Source organism: Amblyomma mixtum, chromosome 7 (genome assembly GCF_055824585.1).
Source record: "Amblyomma mixtum isolate Tamu chromosome 7, ASM5582458v1, whole genome shotgun sequence".
In the NCBI taxonomy this organism is placed as follows: domain Eukaryota; kingdom Metazoa; phylum Arthropoda; class Arachnida; order Ixodida; family Ixodidae; genus Amblyomma; species Amblyomma mixtum.
Window position 1 is genome coordinate 47,505,544 of NC_143018.1, and position 21,941 is coordinate 47,527,484.

General features: G+C 46.1%; 2 protein-coding genes across 3 annotated transcripts in view; one reads left to right on the forward strand and one right to left on the reverse strand.

The window, feature by feature from the left end:
- Positions 1-3,992: 3,992 nt before the first annotated feature.
- The window catches only part of LOC149335945 (uncharacterized), an 82,762-nt gene continuing 64,813 nt past the window's right edge, over positions 3,993-21,941 (reverse strand). The window contains exon 2 of the mRNA XM_089552496.1: positions 3,993-5,280. Within this exon, the coding sequence (XP_089408622.1) occupies positions 5,143-5,280 (138 nt within the window). The 3' untranslated portion in view covers positions 3,993-5,142. The remainder of the gene's footprint in view (positions 5,281-21,941) is intronic.
- Positions 14,295-21,941, forward strand: part of LOC149335946 (uncharacterized) — a 164,961-nt gene continuing 157,314 nt past the window's right edge. For both annotated transcript variants that reach the window (XM_089552495.1, XM_089552493.1), the window contains exon 1: positions 14,295-15,154. The gene's annotated coding sequence lies outside the window, so the exon portion shown is untranslated. The remainder of the gene's footprint in view (positions 15,155-21,941) is intronic.

The following is a 21,941-nucleotide window of genomic DNA, read 5'->3' on the forward strand; positions in this document are numbered from 1 at the left end:
GGAGGCATTATAGTTTATCTAGTGCCTTCAATATTTCGTGAATGGCTACTCCAACACTCGGAACGTACGCGTAATGCCAGGGGGTCGGTTTAAACCAAGTTTAAAAGAGTCTTCAATGCAAAATTTTGCTCCGTTTCATTTCACTTACCGTTTTAGAACGGGCAGGCACGTTCTGGTCTGTATGCTTCTAAAATGATTACAAAAATGAGGCTAAGGGTTTTTCTGATGTTCTGGTGCGCACCAGAGTTTGTGTCGTCCCTGTGTTGTCCCAAGTCTTTTTCAAAAGCGCAATTATGTCTCACCATGTTAACTACCAACTAGCCCAATTTGAAACCCTCTTACATTTAAGCATCGACATTTATTCATATATCTATTGAAAAGCTCTGTTGAAAATGCGCTGATAAGTATCCGTGCAAATGAAGCCAGTACAATGGGCATGATCAAAAGGCGCCATCTAGAGTGACAAACCGCTTAACGCAGCACAGAAACTCGGGTCACATCCGTGACCGCCACCTATTGTTTCATCTTGTCACCAAGAAGACAAGGCTAACCGCTAGGCAAAATCACTATAGTAGAATACAACTTAAAAAAAAAACAGCAGTTGGTAACACTGGGCGCGGTCCTTGCGTCCTGTATTACTCCGCTGGCCAATCGCAACAGTAAATGATATCACCTTTTTAATGTTTGACTATACCACACAAACCACGTATCAAAATTCTAGAGCTGATAATTTTTTCCTCGTAATAAGCTCCTTGTATAGGTAACAAGAAACGTTTAAGCAGCGGACTACTTTTTCGTCGTGGAGGAATTCTGTGCGCGGAGGCTGGATGTGGGTGGAGTTTAACTGCAGACTTAAGTTGTATCCGACTATAGGGCAAGAATTTTAATGGCGTGACTTGTTTGTTAGTGAGGAACACGGTGATGTTGACTTCGTTTACTGTTGCGGCTCGTTAGGAAGTCATGGCCGCCTTTTGTTTTAACTAGTGTCATACTATAGCAAACAGTATTTAATGTGGAAGCATTTGTAGGCTGTGTCGGCGGGGTCGTGCCACCAAAACGAGCCCGTAAAACGAGTCCGCAGCAGTGGTGACGTTCTCAGGGGAGTTAGCGTCAAACGAGTGGTTGTAATCGAAAGAGGATGGTGGGAGGTTGCTGCGCAAGAAATAATAATAATAATAATGTCGATAGGCTGATTAGTTGATCATCAACTAATCAGCCTATCGACATTATTAATATTTTTTTCGTCATTTTTTGCCCAAATACTATTTGAGCCAAAAATGGCGAAAAAACGTCGAAATAGCACGGACGTCGATAAAGTGAATGGACGAGAAAACAGCTGCGGATGGCAAAATAGTGCAAAAAATAGGCCAATGAGTGAAAATAAGTTTGAACTGATCTGAAATGTATTTGATGAGTGATTCCAGCAAAAAAGTTTCATTGACATAGATTAATTAGTTAATTAATTATGAGCAAGAACCTTTCGATGGTTGAATAGGCTGGACGGGGATATGGTAAGTGGACGGGAAAGCAACCACGGCGCCAAATTTGAAAAACCGAAATGGTTGACTGAGATGAAAGAAGGTATAACCAGAGTAAATAAGTCGATCTTTAGTTAAAGTACACGATAACTACGCTAATTCAGAAGTTAATTAATTAACAAACAAAACGACAAAGGGAGGCAAAGAGAGGCGACGAGTGGGGAGGAGGCGTCACTGCTTTCGCATTCTCCCAATGCGGTCCACCGCAGTGATCTCTTAATTTGTCTAAGCAGGAAACAGAAATAGAGGGGAACACGCGAAAATTAACTAGAAATAACTAAGGCAAAAGTGAAAGAATGTGAAAAGTAACAATCGAGGCCAGATGTTCGACTCCCGTGCGTTCATTAAGTGGACCGCCGGGATTAGAGCGAGCGAGCTGCTTCCTAGGCCACGCCCTGTAAATGAATAGAAGGGGCTTCCAAGGCACGGTGGTGGGGCGTGGTTCAGAGAAGGACGAGCCTGGGACGTCCCAATTAAATTATGGAAACGCTGCATCGACGGCGCCTCGACTTGGAGGCCATGATGCGTGTTTGCAAGATGTACAGCGCAGAGCAAAAAGGCTAATGTTGAGTTATATACGCTTTTCTGCTTTTTATGAACTCCCACTATGCAAGCAGATCCTTCATTGACGCAATGAGTCGTGATAACGTCAAGAATACTCCGATGTCGTCTAAGCCTGTTTTATTTTTTTTTTTTGGGGGGGGGGGGGGGGGACTGCGGTAAAACAGTTCGTGGAGGTGCAGAAGGTACCTATATTGTTTGCTGGGTTGTTGCATAGTATTGAATTATTTTTTATACTTGTTCCATTTTTAGAGGGCTTAAAACCATGCAAGGCGGTTCCAAAACTCTCGCTATCGCGCGTCAAAAAACAAGTTTCCACTTTGTTGACATGCAATTTTGCGTGCAACGGTATACCTGTCTGTTCTTTATTATTCACTTTTCTTAGAAACGTTATCTGTTTTTAATACCCAGTTTTTCTTGCTATATTATCTGCCAACTCTATAATTGTTTACTGCGCACTTTCTCCTCTAAATGTTATTCGTATATCCTCTACGGAGTTCTGGACTGCGCAGTTTGCTTTGCAGCATTAGTTGTGTACTCCCCGCAGAGTAATACCTAATCAGAAAGCTCTATGCCAAACTCGGATGTATCGAATTTAAAGGGAATTGCGACGTAGTTCGATATGTCGATAATCCGGTGTGTAGATAAAATGACAAAAAATGACAATAAAAATGACAATGAGAGGTAAAATACATTGCATCCACACTAGTGACTCCCTTCCTTGCAGCGACGTGCCGTCCGTCGGCGTGCTGTCAGCGCACCGCTCGCTGGGCGTTGCTAAGCCTAGCTTGTTGCTCATCGAAGCCACAGCAGACGGTGCTTTGGAACCTGCCATTGCCTATCATAAGATGTCTAATCATGTTGCCAGTGCGTTATAGAGAGAATAGCATCATTAAAACCAAGGCATAGTTGGTATCCGGTACGCCTTGAGGAGCGAATCACGCCAGGTGAGGCCGCCGCTGTGCTTTAGTTAGTTAGGTTGGCTTCACCTCATGACAGCAAAGTGGCGTGGAGAATGAGCACTGCAGACCGAAGGCCAACCTCAAACAAACCCCAAATTCACTTCGTCACGCGGTTTCGCAAAGCTAGCGCATGCAAGCAGGTCCTCAAGGCCGCGTAGTCTACCCATCTACTGTATGTGCGCGAAAAACAAAGAAGAATGCCCTTCGTGACGGTGCGTGGCGCACTATTCGATATGTCGAATGTTCCGCTGAACACGAGTTCGATGACCGCGAATAATGGTGGTATACCTTTACATGGGATTCTCAAGAGGATGTTCTGATTGTTCGATATGAACAATATTTGGATATATCAAGGTTCGATATATCCAGGCTCGACTGTAGATAGTTCTAAGGCACGTGGATGGATCCGAATTGATTTCGACCCCCTGAACAGGAACTTAAGTTCGGTTCACGTATATTTTTATAATTTTCCTGCATCGAAATGATGCATTTGAGGCCGCGATACAAGCCTGGGCCTCGAACTTGGCAGGAAACGCTTTATACTCACTGAGCCAGAGCGGGAGGTTGCGGGAGTGAATAAACTTTATTGCCATAATTGGAATTAATGAGGCATAGTGGGGCGACGTTGCCCCCAGGTGGGGGAGGGGGGGGGGGGGGGGGACTGCCTGAGCCCACAACGTGAGAGCCACTTGTTGCAATTTGTCTGTGGTTGTCAGCAGTCTTACGTGGGAGCTGGCAGTGGGGCATGTGGGGGCGGTTGTTTCGCTCATCACCCGTATGCTCGGTTTTTATTTAATAAAGAATAAAGCGACGAATGTTATTTTGAACCTCAAGTATTTAAAAGTGCTCTTAAACTCAAGGAAAATCCAGCACATCTGTGGATGCCAAGTCTGTCCTTTACACTGCCACTCTTTTGTCAACGAACGGGCATCGATCAGCACCAACATGGTCGCTTTTAAGGATGGACGAATAACTGCAATTTAATGATGCTCTTAACGTGAAACTCCCCGAGGCTACTTCTTTCTTCCGCACTACAGAATACACTGCAGTGAGAGAGAGAGAGAAAGAAAATATCTTTATTTCGGAGCAGGCTGGACGAATCGGTAAACTAAGAAAGCCGGGATCTCGAAGCGAGCCGTTTAGAGAAGGAAAGCGCGCTTCTCACCTAATAAAGCAAAATAAACGCCGAAGCACATAAGCCTCGCGACGAGCAGATCGAAGAGGTACGAGGGCGCCGTCTCGTTTCGGCGCTTATGCGTCCTGGAGGAGAGGCCTTAATGAATTTCGTCCACGTGCCGAGTGGTGCGCCTAATCTGGGATTTAAGGTCCAGGCGCCTGCGAGGTTTTGGGAGCCAGGTGTTTTCGGAGCCACACTTCGACCCGCTCCTCGATCGGAGACCTTCGGGACCTTCCCCGTGTCTCCAGCCGCCGGCTGCCTTGAGCTACCTCATATGTATCCCGAGAGAGTCCGGGCTTGGCACGAATAAGGGAGATTTAAAATTGGTCTCTTTTTTTTTCATTTAATGACGCCAGCTGTAAAGTATAGAGCGGCCCCAGATCCACCTAAGATATCGTGGCCGTTGTCCGCAATAAATGTCGTCATCACGCTGCCAGAGTCTGCAGTGTCAACGGTGGCATGACCTATGGATCACACGATCTGTACCCAGGGGACGCATTTTGTAATATCTTACTTCGCTTCATTCTTTGCCATGTGAGGTAAGCTGGGGGGGGGATAAATTCACGCTGGTCAGGCATGGTCCGTATCGAAGATGCATGCGTCTTCAGTACTATCCTTCTATACATTTTATCTACCGGTATTAGGTATCGCCTGCCAACGATGCAACTATAGGAGTATTGGCATCGACAATACATTTTAACGCGATAGCATTAAAGGCCACGTTCTCCAGGAAATACGGTGTCGGCGTTGTCGGTGTTGTGAGCGAAAAATAACGAGCATGGCTCTCGCAGGTGGTCCCCTCAGGAGGTAGGTAGGTCACCTAAGGCATGTGATCTTTCGGTGTCATCACAACCAGCCCACAGGATAGTGAGCAAACTGTCCATCGTGGCAGGTGGCAGTTACATTAATGATTCTTCGCTCGGGAAGAGCAACCTGGGCCGCACAAGGTCCACAGCTGGGAGCACCTTCCATCGCAGGGCAGTGGCGCATCGCCAAACCGCTGCACCACTGCGCCAGTAGGGGTATGAGGACTCCCACGGATCTGTGAATGTAAAGCAGAGAATGACCTTGTGCATATATGGGAGTTACATCATTACGCTATCGCGTCGTATCCTTAAGTATCCCTTCCAATTTTTATTGCATCCTTTATTTTAACGGTGCTCGATATTGAAAAAAAAAAGTAGTGTGCGGCTGCTGTGAGTCAGACTTTGGGCCGGCGGCGCTGGCGCAGGCGATAGAGAACTGAAAAAAGGGAAAAATCTGGAAGAGATTATGCCAATGCCGTTTGCCCGTTCAGAAGTCTTTCTGCCTACCTTCATGCTTAGGGTAAGGCATTTAGTCCCTTTATCCTTCGTTGTTTTCCTTCTAGCCTTTAACAAAGAATGGTTTGGTTTGTTTATGGGGAGTAATGTCCCAAATCGACTCAGGCTATGAGGGACGCCGTAGTGAGTGGCTCCGGAAATTTCGACTGCCTGGTGTTCTTTACGTGCACTGACAGTGTACAGTACACGGGCCTCTAGAAGCCTTTATCGAAATTCCACCGCCACGGCCGGGATCGAACCCGCGTCTTTCGGGTCAGCAACCCAGCACCATAACCACTGAACCGCGGCGGCCTTTAACAAAGAAGGTTCCAAACGTCTCTTAAACATAGTGCTGGGGAAATTACTGTCCGGCTTTCTTAAGCGCAGGGAGCTAGCAATCTTTAGCACAATGGAAAACTAGAGGCAACTGATAAATACCCCAGTAACAAACGAAAATGATCAGAAACAGCTTCAAGTTTATTGGAATGTAGTTAAGTGCTCAGAGCCCGATTCGCCCGAAAAACATTAGCTTTAAAAAAGATTTTGCTTGGTTGCTTAAGGAAGTGAGCGTTTCAACGTCACCATGACTTTATTCCAATGCTAAAGTTTTAACGAAATCAGCAGCGCCGCCAGCCGAGCCTAGAGAAATTGAAGCTTAAAGAAAACTGTGTGACTGGATTCGTTACATCGTTATCACATCAGCCTGACTATACCCACTGCAACGCAAAGGCCTCTTCCATATCTCTTCAGCTAACCCTGTCCTTTGCCAGCTGCAGCCGCCGTATCCCCGCAGACTTCTTAACCTCATCCTGGTCACATGGGCATTCCCGGCAATGAGCTGGCTCACCAGCTTGCCTGCGAAACTATACACCGGGCGCCGGGGATCCCATGGACGAGCCCACCTACGGAGCAGGTGGTCAGGGCTTAGAAACGCACCGTCGACGAATACTACAAGCAGAAAAATTGGTCTTAGCTGATTTACCACCGCCACATCCATCCTTATCGATCCATGAAGCTCGCATTTTTCGCCGAATACAGTTTAATCTCCTGCATCCACCAGCCAAACTTTACCTATACCGGTACACTTCCACACCTCAGTGCCCAAACTGTCCACACACATATGCAGACATAGAACACTGCCTTACACAGTGCCACGCAGCCTTCCAGTCCCCCGCCTATCCTTTCCCCCCACCCCCACCGTGGCCCATCTGGCTCGCCTCCCTGGATCTGAAGCTGCAACGTGCCCTCGTCACCTTGGCCCAGGACCTATTGAACGCCTAACCGAAAGGCTGTTTTAATAAAAGTGTCACACCACACCACGACCATCCGCCCACCTAACTTTCTGGAGCCCCCTGCTACGCTTCCCTACTCTTGGAATCCACCCAGTTACCGTTAAGGACCAACGGCTATCTTGCCTTCGCGTTACATGCCCTGCCCAAGCCCATTCCTTCCTCTTGATTTGGACTAGGATGTCATAAACGAGTGTTTGATCTCTGACCCACTCTGCCCTATTCGTGTCTCTTAACGTTACGTCGATCATTTTTTCTGTTCATAGCTCTCTGCGTTGTCCTTAACTTAACTTAAACCCTTCCAAATACAGTGTGCTATGTTAAACAGACTTATAACTCCATGAACAAAGGAGAACATTAATAACCTTGCCAATCATATTACCAGCTTTCATAATATTGGTGATTTCAGTGGTGTATAAGTTGCATCACTGATAACCGATATTGGTTCGGTATCTTGCACCCCAATTTCCGGAGCTGAAAAGAAAATTCATGCCCGTTTGGTGCTTGAATCCAGCGCCATCGCCTACGCCCGGGCACGGTTTTTTTTTTTCGGGTTCGAAAATTATAGGTCTGTTTACACAGGTAGACTTTCAGTTTACTGCTTCGCCGTCTGTAGCGCCACCTGTACCAGAGAACGTGCAGGGGAAATCAGAAACCGTTATTTCAAGGTGACATGTTCCAGCTCCATAATTTATTGAAAAAAATATCACTCAGCAGGAGAGACAACCAAATAAACATCTCTCGTTATGGAAAAAGCAGAGAGCCAGACCCTGTTTACCTGTCAAATAGCACGCAGATCCGACTGAGGAGCCATGCGAACGACCGTGAACGGATTAAATGTACCGTTAAAGTCTGAAGACAGTGCTTCTGACAATAAAAGCCATTGTTTCCTCTTTTCAGCCTATTTCCGAACAAAAAAAGTATAAAGATCGTGTCGCGTCTTCTTCATCCGATAATCCCTAAAACAAATTTTTTCTCTCAAAGTTTTTCTTCTTTCTTGATTTCCTTGCTTATACTGCTCCATTCTGGAGACGTGTATGGGTCATTTATTTGTGTTTACTTTCCAATATTTGCGGCGTGTTCCAGCGACACCCGGCGATTACGTAACAGCGTCTCCACATCCGGAACTGGTGCAACATGCATGGCGAATGACGATCCGGAACCGAAGGCCGGAAGAGAGGCCCTTGCGAAACTAGAGGACAGGAGCCAACACGTGCACCCACCCGCGCCGTTCCACCTGAGAGGAAAGAGAGAGAGAGGGAGAGGGAAAGAGAGAGGTGATGTAAGAATGGGAAGTCGCATGCACGCCACGTGAGTGTACATCGACTGCCGATCCCTTGTAACCCGTTCGTGCGCGGTCGTCGTCGAAGTCGTGGGTTCGTGACACGTTTCCTACGGAGAAGCTGTTGAGGAAGATACCCACCGTGTCTGCTGGGATACGTGGGAGGAAGGAGGGGCGGAATACGGAGGAGGGAGAAGACGTGCTGGCCTGTTATTTTCGGAGACGTCCGTCACCGCGGACGCAGCGGTTATGTATACGAACGTCGAGATCGGCGTGAACTACGACCTTGGGCGAGAAGTTCGTGAGCCATGCGGACGGGACAAGGGCCCGGGTGTCTGCGCACGCGTAGCGACGCTCTTTCCGCAGTACTCGCGCCCGCCGTTGAACAGATCCAGTTTTTTTTTTTTTTCATCGCGCCAGTTGAGAAACTCCCCTTTGAATTCTGCTTATTCCCAATGGCTACTTGTCGCAGATAAAGCCCCAGGGTGTCCGGTGGCTTTTTGGTTTCCGAACTAAATTCGTATTTTGAGCAGTGCTGACCACATCTGTAGCTGACCACATCTTAACTCTGTAGGACATGGGTCTGCTAAACTCCGTATTAAGGTCGAATAAGAGCGCGAGGTTTTGATACACCGGTTCCATGGGCAGTGTTTTTTTCTACTAGTTTAATTTAAAAAAAAAATCTGTGGTGGCGTAGGACGCATGCGTGCATCTAAATCGGCCGGACAAATGGCGCCACCGTCGTTTGTTCGCAGCTCTATGTTCGCAGGGGATAAACTAGACAAACCCTGGAGAGTAGAGTTTTTCCAGTGACTCTACCGGAGAAGACTTGGAGGAAGGAAAGAGTTCGGAAGAGGCTGTTACGTCACATTTTTTGAAGCCAGCTCCCCTTTTTTCTTTCCCCCAGCTTCTTCTTTCTTCGGTTCTTTCTCTTCATCTTCTTTCCCCTCTTAGCTTGGCTCTTTTTCTTCTCTTCTTCTCTTTATTGGTTTGGTTCTTGGATTGGCTTGCCTTGGCTTGCAGATTTCTACGACAACTACAACGGTCTTCAGTTATACGACGGCTCTTGGAGGGCTCCCTTTAAGGGCTGTCGCTGTAGCAAATAAAGAACCCAGACATTTGCTTTTACGCCTTGTTGTGGGCTGTTGCAGTATCCTTGAAAGACCCAAGTTTCAGAGGGGAGAAGGGGAGAGAGTACCTCTCACTTTCAAGAGATTTGAAACGCTGACGATGCATAGTAAGTCACACGCACCTTTGTCTATAAGCGAACCCCCTTTGACTACGTTAGACAAAGGCTATACATAACCGCTACGCTACGGATGGGGTGCTGATTGCGACCCGGAAACCGATCAACCGATCCCTGCTCGGCTCTGTCACCCAGATGACGGGAAGTCCATCACACTGCCGGAGAACAATCGGCTCCGAATGACGCATCGCGAACGTGCTCCACACACGCGCACGCAAAGGCCACGGCGACCGCCTCAACGGGACGCGGGCGCAACAGACACGCACGGCGAAGGCACCACCGCCACCACGCACATTTGCCTAATTGCTCACGCAGCAGCTACGACGGATACAACGCCCTCCTTTCTTTCTTTAAGGGACAAGAAGGGGGGAGAGAGAAATTTAGAGAGAGGGGAATGACCAAACGTCACGTGCAAGCGGGCACCACCGGTCTGTAGGAACGAGAGGAGGCAAGGAACAAAAGTAGATACAGGAAAAATAAAGGAAGAAGGAAGGAAAGAACGAAGAAAAGATAGAAAGAAGGAAAGAAAGAGAGAAAGAAAGAAAGAAAGAAAGGAAGAAGGAAAGAAAGAAAGAAAGAAAGAAAGAAAGAAAGAAAGAAAAAAAGAAAGAAAGAAAGAAAGAAAGAAAGAAAGAAAGAAAGAAGACGGGTTAGTTTGCTTACCATGCTTATTTGTTCTTTTCCTCCGACGCTTTATGTGGGGCGGAGGCCGAAAGTCAGGGCATCGCATTCGCTGTTTTTGGACGATACACGGGTGAGCCGGTCAACGTGACGCTGATTGCTCACGGAACAAGCGCTGCTAGGCCTGATTCGTGACCGCCCAGGTCTCTTCGCAGTGGGAGAGGATGCGCTGATAAAGAGAGAGAGGGGGGGGGGCGATTCTGGTTTCTGAGCGTGTATATATATACGCGTTCATACAGGGATGAGCGGTGGAGGGAGGCGATTATTCGAGCCTCATTAGTTCTCTCCCCCCCCCCCCCCCCCTTTTTTTTATTCTTCGTTGTCGAAGTAGGAGTAGTTGCGAAGGTCAGGGCTGACTGCCATGTGGGGCTAAAAGCCCTGGCGCGGATTCAAACCGCTTTCGGTGCGTTAGTATAACACCTGATGACGAGAGATGGCCACCGTCATAATACCATGGGCTGACCACTGCAATGGGACTCCAGTAGCTTACTCAACTGACGCCACGGGCTACTGGGTCATCGTTGCACTCTTTATTTATTACCTTGTTGACACATATTCTAGTATGCAAATCACCAATCAACGCAATCCTCAAAGAAATGCGCTTTAAGTTTCAGTTGACCGCTCGCTGAGTCTTTTCGGAGCGTAACAATTTCATGAAAACTCAAATTTCATTGTTAAAACATGTGAACGTTCCCTACTGGTATGCGCCAACAGGAAGGGAATTGCCTACTCGTCAACTCAATCTAAGTTGATTTTTACTCAGCAAGAATTCGCCTGCAGATTAATGCTCATGTAACGCTCACGACATTAGTGTTGTTATCTCTTGGGGAATGTTTATGGTAAATTGTCTTGAGCCATTAAACCTTCACTGCAACAGACAAGCATAGTCTACTACAGCCATCGACTTCAAGGACTACTAGCTATTTCGATGAGTTACGTGCACTGGATATGTTGCTTTGCTTGCAAGTTTTTCGAAAACATGTATTTTTGCGCGATGTAGCAAAACTTTATTGGGGCACAGCGCCGAGGGTAAACGCGTTTTCGAAATTCTAGAAACTGCTATCGATATTACTTATGGTGCACTAAACGTCTCTCAATAATTATGGAGCCTAACAGTAATAGTTAATAAATACCTATTCAGTATCAGTGAACCAGCCTACTAGTTAGCACCTCTTAGCAATATTCTGATGTACTACACCGCTGACAATGCTATGCCGAGAAAAAGCGTTTTTCTAACTCAAAAAGCTTATTTTTAAAAATTGTGTAAAATCTTAGATGAAATACCCTCTACATATTCACTGTTCGTGCAGTAAAGATGGACTTCAACAAGCAACTATGCATCTAAACCTCTTGGTTAGTGCCGGGGAATGCGTAAATGTCGCCGAAATTCTTTTAGAAACCAGTGCTTATTAACAACTCACCATTAAAACTTGTTGCTACACTCATCATAGTCTCTATAAAAGCATGAACGCGTGATTTGAGTTAGGTGAGTGAATAGGTGTAGCCAGTGTTTCTGCCGTGTTATTATGCCCCTTTCAAGAGCTGTACGTGAGAGATAAAAGAGGGCGTTTGCTGTCACATTGTAGTTCGTGGTAATGCTAAAGTCTCGTTTGAACCTGTCGCCCAAAGATGGCCATGTGTTGTTCGTTTAACAGGTGTTTTAAAAAAGCATGGTAGCGCTTATGCGTGATTAGTTCGATAAAAGATTGTACGAAAGTTGTACGGTATTATGTTACTGTTACTCAAGCAAGTAATTTTACATCGTTTTGGTAACACGATGTATTGAATTGGGTCAACAGACTTCCAGTTATCACTAAACATGCAGTTTCAGTTCAAACGCAGTGACCGATTCGCCCTTGAAACTGAATACGAAGAGTAATAAAAAAATTAATTTATTCTCATAAAGATATTGTGTGCAAACTCAATAGCCTCTAAACTTAAACACAATTTCCAGTCTTATAAACGAATGCAGATAACACGACAAATTAATAACGTGAAAATAAGTTTTTGTAGCAAGTATTTCCAGACATGAGTCGCCCTTTCCAGAGACTAGGTGCCCAGAATGTGTGGCACTACATTAGGTCGGGCCACTTCAAAGTTCACGTAGCGTCGAAGTGATAACACCACGTCATTTCTCATCGAGCCCAGAAAGGACAGCAGCTTAATAACTTCTGGGAGCTGAAAGTTTTCTGAACTCTCCACTACGTCGTGTATCACATCCAACGTGCAACTTCATGGCGCTAAAGGACGATACCATACCATACCATACCATACCATACCATACCATACCATACCATACCATACCATACCATACCATACCATACCATACCATACCATACCATACCATACCATACCATATCAAGGACTCCTTTATCAGAGGTGCAGATGTGTATCGTGGCCATGCGGTTAGAGTGCGTGCTGTTCCATATCAGTTAAAGTCAAGGAACCCCAGGTGGTCCAAATTAATCCGAAGCCTTCTGTGAGGGATACCACTGTAGCCCAAGTCGAGCCTATGGACGTTAAGACACGACTCTCGAGCTTACCATTACATCATTTAGCCATAATACATGCACTGAATCGCCGTTCATGATCATGCTCATGATGCAAGACTCCTCCTATCCGTTCACGAACGTCCCCTGCAACAAACGTCCAGCCGGCAAGAGCCAGCAGATGGCATAGCGGTGCCACTAAGGCCCGTACGGCGGCAAGAACTATAGAGACGCCGACGCATTTAGAAGCTTACGCAAGCCCACTGTACAGCGGCTACATCTCGGACCTAAGGCAAATAAATGCCCGAACCACGGCGGTATCCACACGGAAAGCGATCGAACACGAAGGACGTCGTGATCGGGAGACAGCAAAACAAAAACATATGTATCAGTGACCGCGGCGCAGTCGAGAGCGGTTCATCACAAGGGCGACGGTGGTGCACCTGCCCGGGCCCGACAACGGAGCACGAAGGGAGGAAGAAAAAAATAACGTACAAGAATACTAGAGGAGTGCCGCAAAGGCCGGTTCAAGTGGGATCGCAATTTGGCAGCCTTTTCCGTCGTCAGATCACGCTCCCGTACTCTTCACCGTGGGCAGGCAAGGGCGACCAGTTAGAGGCCACGGCGGCTTTCCTAAACGGGCAGGTGGCAGACGACGCGAAAGCTACACGGAGAAATAGTGCGGCTGGCGTGCACCCTGAGCTGCATCAATCGTCGCCGCTCGCCGTTGATGGCGCTGCGAGCGGTTAACTGCGTCGTAGGTAGCTTGTTTCAGGGCTTCTCTGCCGCGACCTAGAGCAAGTTGCAGCCAAAGTTTGAGCGGCACACAAGTTTGCAAGGCTCCCTTGCAGTTCATCGCACTATAGGATCATAGGTAGGATATTGGTCTACATAGCACATAACGTGTGGGTCTAGTGTATAGTTATTGGCTGCGTGGTAAAATGTTATAAATGTATGGCTGTATGGCTGCTTGGTATATTGGCTAGGAACGGTACATTATACAACTAGTTCATTGACCAGCACTGCTAAATGGCACAGAAATTTATAACGTTCGTAGTCTCAATGGAACCATTGTTATCATTCCTGGCATAAGCCAGTTTTCTAGCTTATGTTTACAAGGTGCACGTACGGGCCCCAAAATGCAATGCTAATTTTAAGACGGAGTGAGTGCCCGCAATGTTCATCTGACACTGAGCTATTCCGTCCGCCAACGTCTTCATTTTTTAAAGCCAGCTCTTTATCGAAGAAACTGGTCACCATACTATTCGGTTTAGCAACCGCGGCGGCAACAACGAACGTTCGCCGCTAGCAGACGACGCTGCAAAAGCGAAACCTGAATTTGGATCAGTCGCCACCAGATGCCGGTAGTTAACCCCTAACGGCTTGAACGGGAGATGTTTTCACCTGGGAGAAAAAGAGGGGGCTTGTTTGGTTTCAAGACTCGTAATTAATGAATAAGCAGTGCAGCCAAGCATGACCATTAATTGCGACATAAGATTTTAGTGGTACCAACTTCAAGACTGTCCACAGAATCCAAACCGAAACTTTCCATGCAGTGTGAGAGCAGTTGTTTCGCTTTAGTCTACTTGTGACCTCTTCTTTCTTTTTTCATCGTACATCTCATTCGTCCAGTTCTGTGTTCGTCTAATTCTGTGACGTCACTTTTTCGTCATAATGTGGGCGGAGGCCGCGGAGGTGGGGGAAAAAAGTTGAGAGAGGAAAGAGTGAGCGCGCCGTTTATGGTGTTGTGTGTGCGTTGTACGCGTAGTTTATTCAGCCGGCGCATGCGGGGCGTGGAATAAGCGGTGGCAGCGGCGCCGGCGGCGAAAGGGCGCATGCGTGGGGGGCATCGCGCCTCTGCACGGATGGCAGCGGCTCCAAGCGCTCAGCCGACGCATTTCTTCGGTCCCGCGACTGTAGCGGCGGTGGCCGCGCGCACAAGGCTCCGCGCACACGCGGACTCCCTCCAACTTGTTGCAACCAGCCACCCGGTGCGCGATCAACTTTAGTTGGGTGTAGTTTAGTACAAGCCACGCTGCCGCAGTGCGCGAGCGTCGAATTTTCGATCGACCCCGACCGTAAGCGCGTGCGTTTTTTGGGCAACGAGTTGTTCCGGGCGCCAGAAAAGCGTCGTCTGCACACACCTGTTGCCAGGTGCTGCTGCGATCGTTTTTCTCTTTTTTTATTTTTGTTGAGGAGGGCGCGCGCGACGCGCCGTGCTCTTCGCCGACGTCGTCTGCGACTGCCTGTGTGTGTGTGTCGTCTGCCTGTGTGCGCGAAGGATTCGCGTCGTCTGCAACTCTGGGGATTGCTGTCGTCTGCGCATAGGAACAGAACACGACTTTCCGATAACTTCTTATTCTTCGACACTGTTCTTTTCTGAGTGAAAGTGCCCGCAAATCTGAAAGTGAAAGTTTCATCGAGTGCCGGTTGCAGCGAACTTCCTCTGTTGCGCCGTAAGCCAAACCTACGGGGACAACTTTCGGCGAGGAAATTCGAAGTGGTTAACTTTCCGCCAACGGCGAACAGCGGCTACGCAGGAGGACTTGGGAAGCCAAGCTGAGCGACTGCTCCAGTGGCTGTTAGCGCCGCCGACAGTTCCCTCCGAAGAAGGGTCCCATTCATTTTGTAAGTACCTTATTCTTTGTTTCACGTTCGGCTGATTGCACAATTGTTTTCAGACTTAGTTTTTTCACGCCACTAGCGAATCTGTATATTGCGCATTATAATCTTCACGGCAACTGCAGCATAAAGGAAAACTTATTGCTTACGTGTGCTCGATTGCTCTCTATTTACGCTTCACATCCTTGCTACCTTTTACGCAAACTTCACTTCGTGTCTCGTAACAAAGTAAACTTGCGTGATATCTGCAACAGCGCAAAATTGCGCGTAATATCCGAGTTTTTATAGCGACTTAAGACGTCCAGAGCTTAAAGTCGTGGCCATATACCTCTGTCCGACTGTAGCCATTGAAACGACTCGGAAGAGCATCCGATGACATTTAACTCGAACAAAGCACGAATAGAGAGCCTGCAAGTCCACAGCCAGTGCGTCAGGTGCAGCTGTCTGATGGAAGGTCTGCTGTCCGGCTGACCTTGCTTCTCAAAGGCCGGTTGGTGTGTCACTTCGTCTCTGCTCCAGATGTGTAGGCGTCTAAGATCGTTACCGTCCAGATTTTTACCGTGCTCTTGCGGACAGCAAGTTTCCCTTTGAAGTATTGGCGAACAAATTTCTTGTTTAGTGGTTTTTAAATGATTTTTATAACGGTAACGACTTCGGCCTTCCTTGGGACAAAAACGGAAAATTAATCGTATTGCCTTTAGTCATGCACAAACTTCTTAGATCGCCTCGACATCTTCTCACGGCAAACCTATTCCTCTAATAGTTACAATGAAATGAAAGCTTTCCCGTGTTTTCTTTTGCTTTACCCTGCAACGCGCAAGCCTTAGCTTCGGTTCAACCAAACCACGAACATGCCCAGGATCCTTGGACATCAGTTTTAATTGTGAGGAAACTGTGGGATATTGTAAGGTGTGTTTATAGAGTTATTGTAGGCAATGGTCGACTCTTCCGATACGTAGAAAAATATTTCTTTTAAATATGGTTCATCGCTCGCATCGAGAAGTTATGCATGCCATAGGAAACCAATGGGGAACGTTTTTGACAACAGTAAAAACGTTGATATCATACAGATTAAAGCCTACCGAAGAAAAGTCTATTAATATATTGATTGTTATAGTGAAATCTTGAGCTAAATGAAAATACTAAAATAATCATCTTTTTCCCCTTAAAAAAATGCTTGTCCACAATTTCTGGGTATGTGTGAAGCAATAAATGGAAGCTGCGCATATGCGCTGGAAACACTCATTGCATTGCCTGTGGTTTACGTATGCTGTGGAGGTGTTGCATAGGGGCCAAGGAAATAATTTCTTTTTGTTAATTATGGTCATAAACCTAAAAAATGACAAGGTCTTAACAAAGGAAACGTGTAGCCACCTATTATTAATGCCGTTGCGTCTAGCCTTCACACCTGATTCACTTTCACAAACCTTGACCCAGAAGGGCTTAGTAACCTTCACATCGCGTGCTGCTGAAGTTCCTAGCGTTCCGCCTTTGTCTTCGGGTACTTGTGTTTGAGACGTTGATCCCTGACTCAAATAACGTATATACAGGGTGTTTCAACTAAGATTTTCTGCAATTTTTAAAAATAAGGTATTTGAATTAGATGCGCGCTTTTTCTGGCATTGCATTGTCAGTGGTGTAATACATCATAATGCAGCTAAGCCGTGCTAACTAGCAGGCTTGTTAACCAATATTTAATAGTTAACTTTTAAACTATTACCCTTGGGCTCCTTAATTATTGAGAGGCATGTAGCCCACCGTAAGTAATGTCCATATCCGTTTTTAGAATTTCGAGAACGCGATTATCCTCGGCGCTGTGGCCCAACAAATTTTGGCTATTTCGACGAGTTAGGTTCACTGGAGAGGTTGCTTTGCCTGCAAGCTTCTCAAACCGCATGTATTTTGGCGCGATGTAGGCGAAATTTGTTGGGCCACAGCGCCGAGGATAATCGCCTTCTCGAAATTCTAGAAACGGATATGGACATTACTTACGGTGGGCTGCATGCCTCTCAATAATTAAGGAGCCCAACGGTAATAGTTTAAAAGTTAACTATTAAATATTGGTTAACAAGCCTGCTAGTTAGCACGTCTTAGTTGAATTATGATGTACTACACCACTGACAATGCTATGCCATTAAAAGCGCGCATCTAATTCAAATAGCTTATTTTTAAAAATTGCAGAAAGTCTTAGGTGAAACACCCTGTATAGGCGCTGTCAGACGTAGGAAAGAAATGTGCACGTTCTTACTAGGCAAAAATCATGTGCTAATATTCCGCAATAAATACTTTTAACCCTTCAACTATCATGTACCTATGTTTGTCACACAACGTGTTGTGAGCTCTCATTAGAAAGCAATACTTCTACAGAGCTCTTAAAAAAATAAAAAAGCAACGGGAACAGTGCGCCCTAAGCTGAGCAACTGTTGCAATACAACTTGCTTATGAAAAGCTTGGTATACAGGGTGTTTCACCTAAGTCGTTACACAATTTTTAAAAAAAGACCTTTTGACTTAGAAGAGCATTTTTTTTTCAGTATAGCATTGCCAGCGATGAAGTACATCAGAATACAGCTAAGCCATGCTAACTAGCAGGCTGGTTAAATAACATTGAATAGTTAACTTTTTAACTATTACTTCTCAGCTACTTAATTCTTTAAAGGAGTGTAGCCCAGCGTAAGTAATATCCATATCAGTTCTTAGAATTTCGAAAACGCGATCACCCTCAGCGATGTGGCCCATCAAATTCTGGATATTTCGACGAGTAGCCTGCACTGGAGAGGTTGCTTTGCCTGCAAGCTTCTCGAAAGCGCTTGCATTTTGGCGCGATGTGGGCAAAATTTGTTGGATCACTGCACAGAGGGTAACCGAGTTTTAGAAATTCTAAAAAAACTGATATGGATATTGCTTACGGTAGGCAACACACCTCTGAATAATTAAGAAGCCTAACAATAATAGTTGAAAAGTTAACTATTCTATATTGGTAAACAACCCTGCTAGTTAGCACGTCCTAGCTGCATTCAGATGCACAACAGCGCTCCGAATGCCATGCCGAAAAAAGCGCTATACTAACTCAGCTCATTTTTTAAAGTTATGTAAAGTCTTAGGTGAAACACCCTGTATATTGGTACCTGCATTTGCCAGCAGCGCCGTGCGTTGAATTTTCATTTGCCTGTCTAGACGACATATGGACTAATAGATAAATTTTAAAAATTGGTTTGGTTTGGTTTGGTTTGGTTTATGGGGTTTAACGTCCCAAGGCGACTCAGGCTATGAGAGACGCCGTAGTGGAGGGCTCCGGAAATTTCAACCACCTGGGGTTCTTTAACGTGCACTGACATCGCACAGTACACGGGCCTATAGAATTTCGCCTCCAAAGAGATTCAACCGCCGCGGCCGGGATCGAACCCGCCTCTTTCGGGTCAGCAGCCGAGCACCATAACTACTGAGCCACCGCGGCGGCTAAACTTTAAAAATCCCCCCTTGATATACTTTCGCCATGCTCTGAACTTTTTGTCTGGTTATCTGCAGGGCATTGTACTTCTTCACTGACTTTAAGATGGTCTTGCGAACCCCATTGAAGTGCACTCACCCCAGTTCAATGACCGCATATTTTTGTTTCGTTTAATCCTTTCAATTAACTACTCCCTGCACCCATCTCGCACTACTTTCTCCACCGAAACCTTTCCCGAACACAGAGAAGCATGTCAGCGCTTTTCAATTGCCGGCTAAAATCTCTGCTGCTCATTAAAGAGCGTCTCTTCATCTCGAGTACTACTCAAACATGGGTTGCGCTACTTAGTCTGATTAAAAGCACTGAATACTCGTTAGGAATCTTTTAAAGCAGTGTAACGACAATTAGGATAAGTCTGTGCGCACTATGGAAAGACCAGACAGAAAAGAAAGCTCACTTAAATTACGCTTCTAGTGATGACATATCCCTGGCGTTCCTTGCAAGGTTGTAAATACAGCTTTTATCACAAATCCTTGCTCAATCATAAACGCACGGGTTCCACTGGTGTCGTTGACTCTGAAGTTAAAAGGGATCTTCTGTTTTGATAGCGAATTACGCATAATGATGCTGAAGCGAATAAACGCAGTGATACGTGTGTTGTCACGGTTGTGTAACCCCATCCGTCCTTTTGCTATGCGTCCGGAGGCTAACTTGTACAAAACTGTTTCGAATGTGGGAAGATAGATGGAACGATGGACGACATAAAGAAAGGAAGAAATGAGAGAAAGAAAGAAGTGAAGAGAAAGAAAGGAAGAAATAAAGAGCGAAAGAAAGGAAGGGAAAGAAAAGAAGGTAAAATGAAAGATAGAAGGAAAGAGAGAGAAAGAAAGAAAGAAAGAAAGAAAGGAAGAGAGAGAGAGAAAGAAAGAAAGAAAGAAAGGAAGAAAGAGAGAAAGAAAGAAAGAAAGAAAGAAAGAAAGAAAGAAAGAAAGGAAGAAAGAAAGCGTTTCCTATACTTGTACATGACAGCTGCTTGTGATTCGTCCTCGCGACATCCAATCATGATAGCCCGTGACAAGACAAAACTATCATCCAATGCAGACCGTCCTTTCGGGAAAACCGTTTCGTGAAGTGGCCCGTGCTTAGATGACGCCATATGTATGTGCGCCTTCCAAAGTACAGTTTGTGGTGTTTATAAGACGGAACATATAGGTGCTTTACCACGGGACATCCTTTCTTTTCGGGTGTTAAAGATACGATCGAGAGTGTACGCTATATTACAGCGGCGCAGCTTCACGATACAGCACCGGCGTCTGCGTATAGAGTCCCTTAAAGTGCCCGAATTATGGGCGGCGCGGGGGGGGGCCTGTTATCCGGCGTGCCCGGCCGTAGGTAATTACAGCCTCTCCCTAGACGAAAACAAACACGTCACAAAACCTGCGTGCTGTGCCAGTCTCGTTTCCAGAGAGAAAAAAAACCGCAAAAAAAAGAAAAACTATTATGGCGCGAGGGAGTGGTGTGTAGTTTAGGATGGAGCCGTAATGGCTCCATGACACTGTCTGGTTTGCAGACTCCAGAGCTCTGCTTCAGAGGAACGTTGAGTGGTGTGGTAATTTACCCACGCGTACCATAGAAACTCGGCTTTGAGAGCCGCTTCCAGTAATCTCGCTAGTGAGAGGATGTACAGTCTTTGTCAAAAATGCACAGCCCTGTGGCGGGTCTCTTTAGCACACTTGACAGCCCTAAGCTTGGAAGGTTGGTTGGTTTATGGGGTTTAACGTCCCAAAGCGACTAAGGCTATGAGAGACGCCGTAGTGGAGGGCTCCGGAAATTTCGACCACCTGGGGTTCTTTAAACGTGCACTGACTTCGCACAGTACACGGGCACCTAGAATTTCTCCTCCAAAGAAATTCTAGTCACCGTGGCCGGGATCGAACCCGCGTCTTTCGGGTCAGCAGCCGAGCACCATAACCACTGAGCCAACGCGGCGGCTAAGCTTGGAAGGGTTGAGGACTTTAGTTCCTACTGCCTTCGTGAGGGTAGGGTCCCCGAGTATGCAAGAAAAACCGCTCTGTAGGGCTCAGAAACAAGCCCCTTGTGCTGTATACTTTTGTCAAAGACTGTACGTATTGTTTACAGAGTGTTAACAGCGCTATCGCCACTTAATGTTACACAGGAAAATCCGAATATGCGCAGGATATAACCTCGTTACACCGGAGCAAAAAGTTCCGTTTGTCAACGTTTATCGAAATCAACTTCTAAAGTCTGGTTGTTTTCATGAACCTGCGCAAAAAGTTTTGCAGCCGCAGGTACAGTCTTTGTCAAAATTAACCAGGCTGCACGTTTTTCTTCTCAGTCATATATTAAAGCTATTATGCCAGCCCTCAAGCTCTAAATCTCTGGTATGGTAAGAAGAGCCCCTGTTCTCACCTTCAAAGAACTTTTTGCTTGTTAGGGAAGCCGCGAGGGCTCTGTTATACGAGTAAGAAGCAAACAATGCAGCCTGGTTACTTTTGACAAAGACTGTACGTCAGTTCTTCCTGCGAGCGCGTTTTCTTCACACCCTCTGCTACGACCCGCTGTGCCTTCTGGAACATGCGACAACATCTCACCTATGTATATCGAGTTAAATACATCAAAACGAAATGCGCAATTAAATCAAAATTGCAAATATAAGCTCATGATAAACCACTACGAACCATAGGGCTATCGGGCGCTGGGAGCAGAACGCTGATTTATAGACGAAAGAACGAACTCGAAGGAAGACTGTTGAGAGCGCGGCTATCAACACATATGTGTTCAAAAGTTGACTATGTATACACTCGAAATACAAAGGAGTAAAAAAGGGATTAAAAGGGAGTAAGTTGTGCTCTAGCGAACACTCTTTTATAAAAGGAAGTCCGCTAGAGGACAGCTTTACTCCCTCTTTGTACCCACTAGGCATAATTCGTATCTGGAGTGTACGTGGGATAGCAGTTATTATATACTCCTCTCTGACTTTCAATAAAATTTAGGCTGCTGTAGTGACGCGTTTTTTTTAACATTTTATTTAAGACAAGTGTGTATTCAAAGGCAGGCGGAATCTGGCGAAGGTATTGCGGACATACTCATTTGGCTACCAAAAAGTGTTTTAGTCAAATGTTTAGGGGAATCCCCGAAGGTGGAGTAGGTTTGTAATAAGGGAGTAATTACTCATTGGCATCCACCCGAGCGCAGCCATACGGCTACAAAGGAAAGCTATACAGCTTTCTCAGAAAACTTCGTAGTTAAAGAAAAAATCGTCCTTGTCCGGGGTTCGAACCCGGGTCCACCGCTTCACCGGAGCAGTCGCTCTACCAGTTGA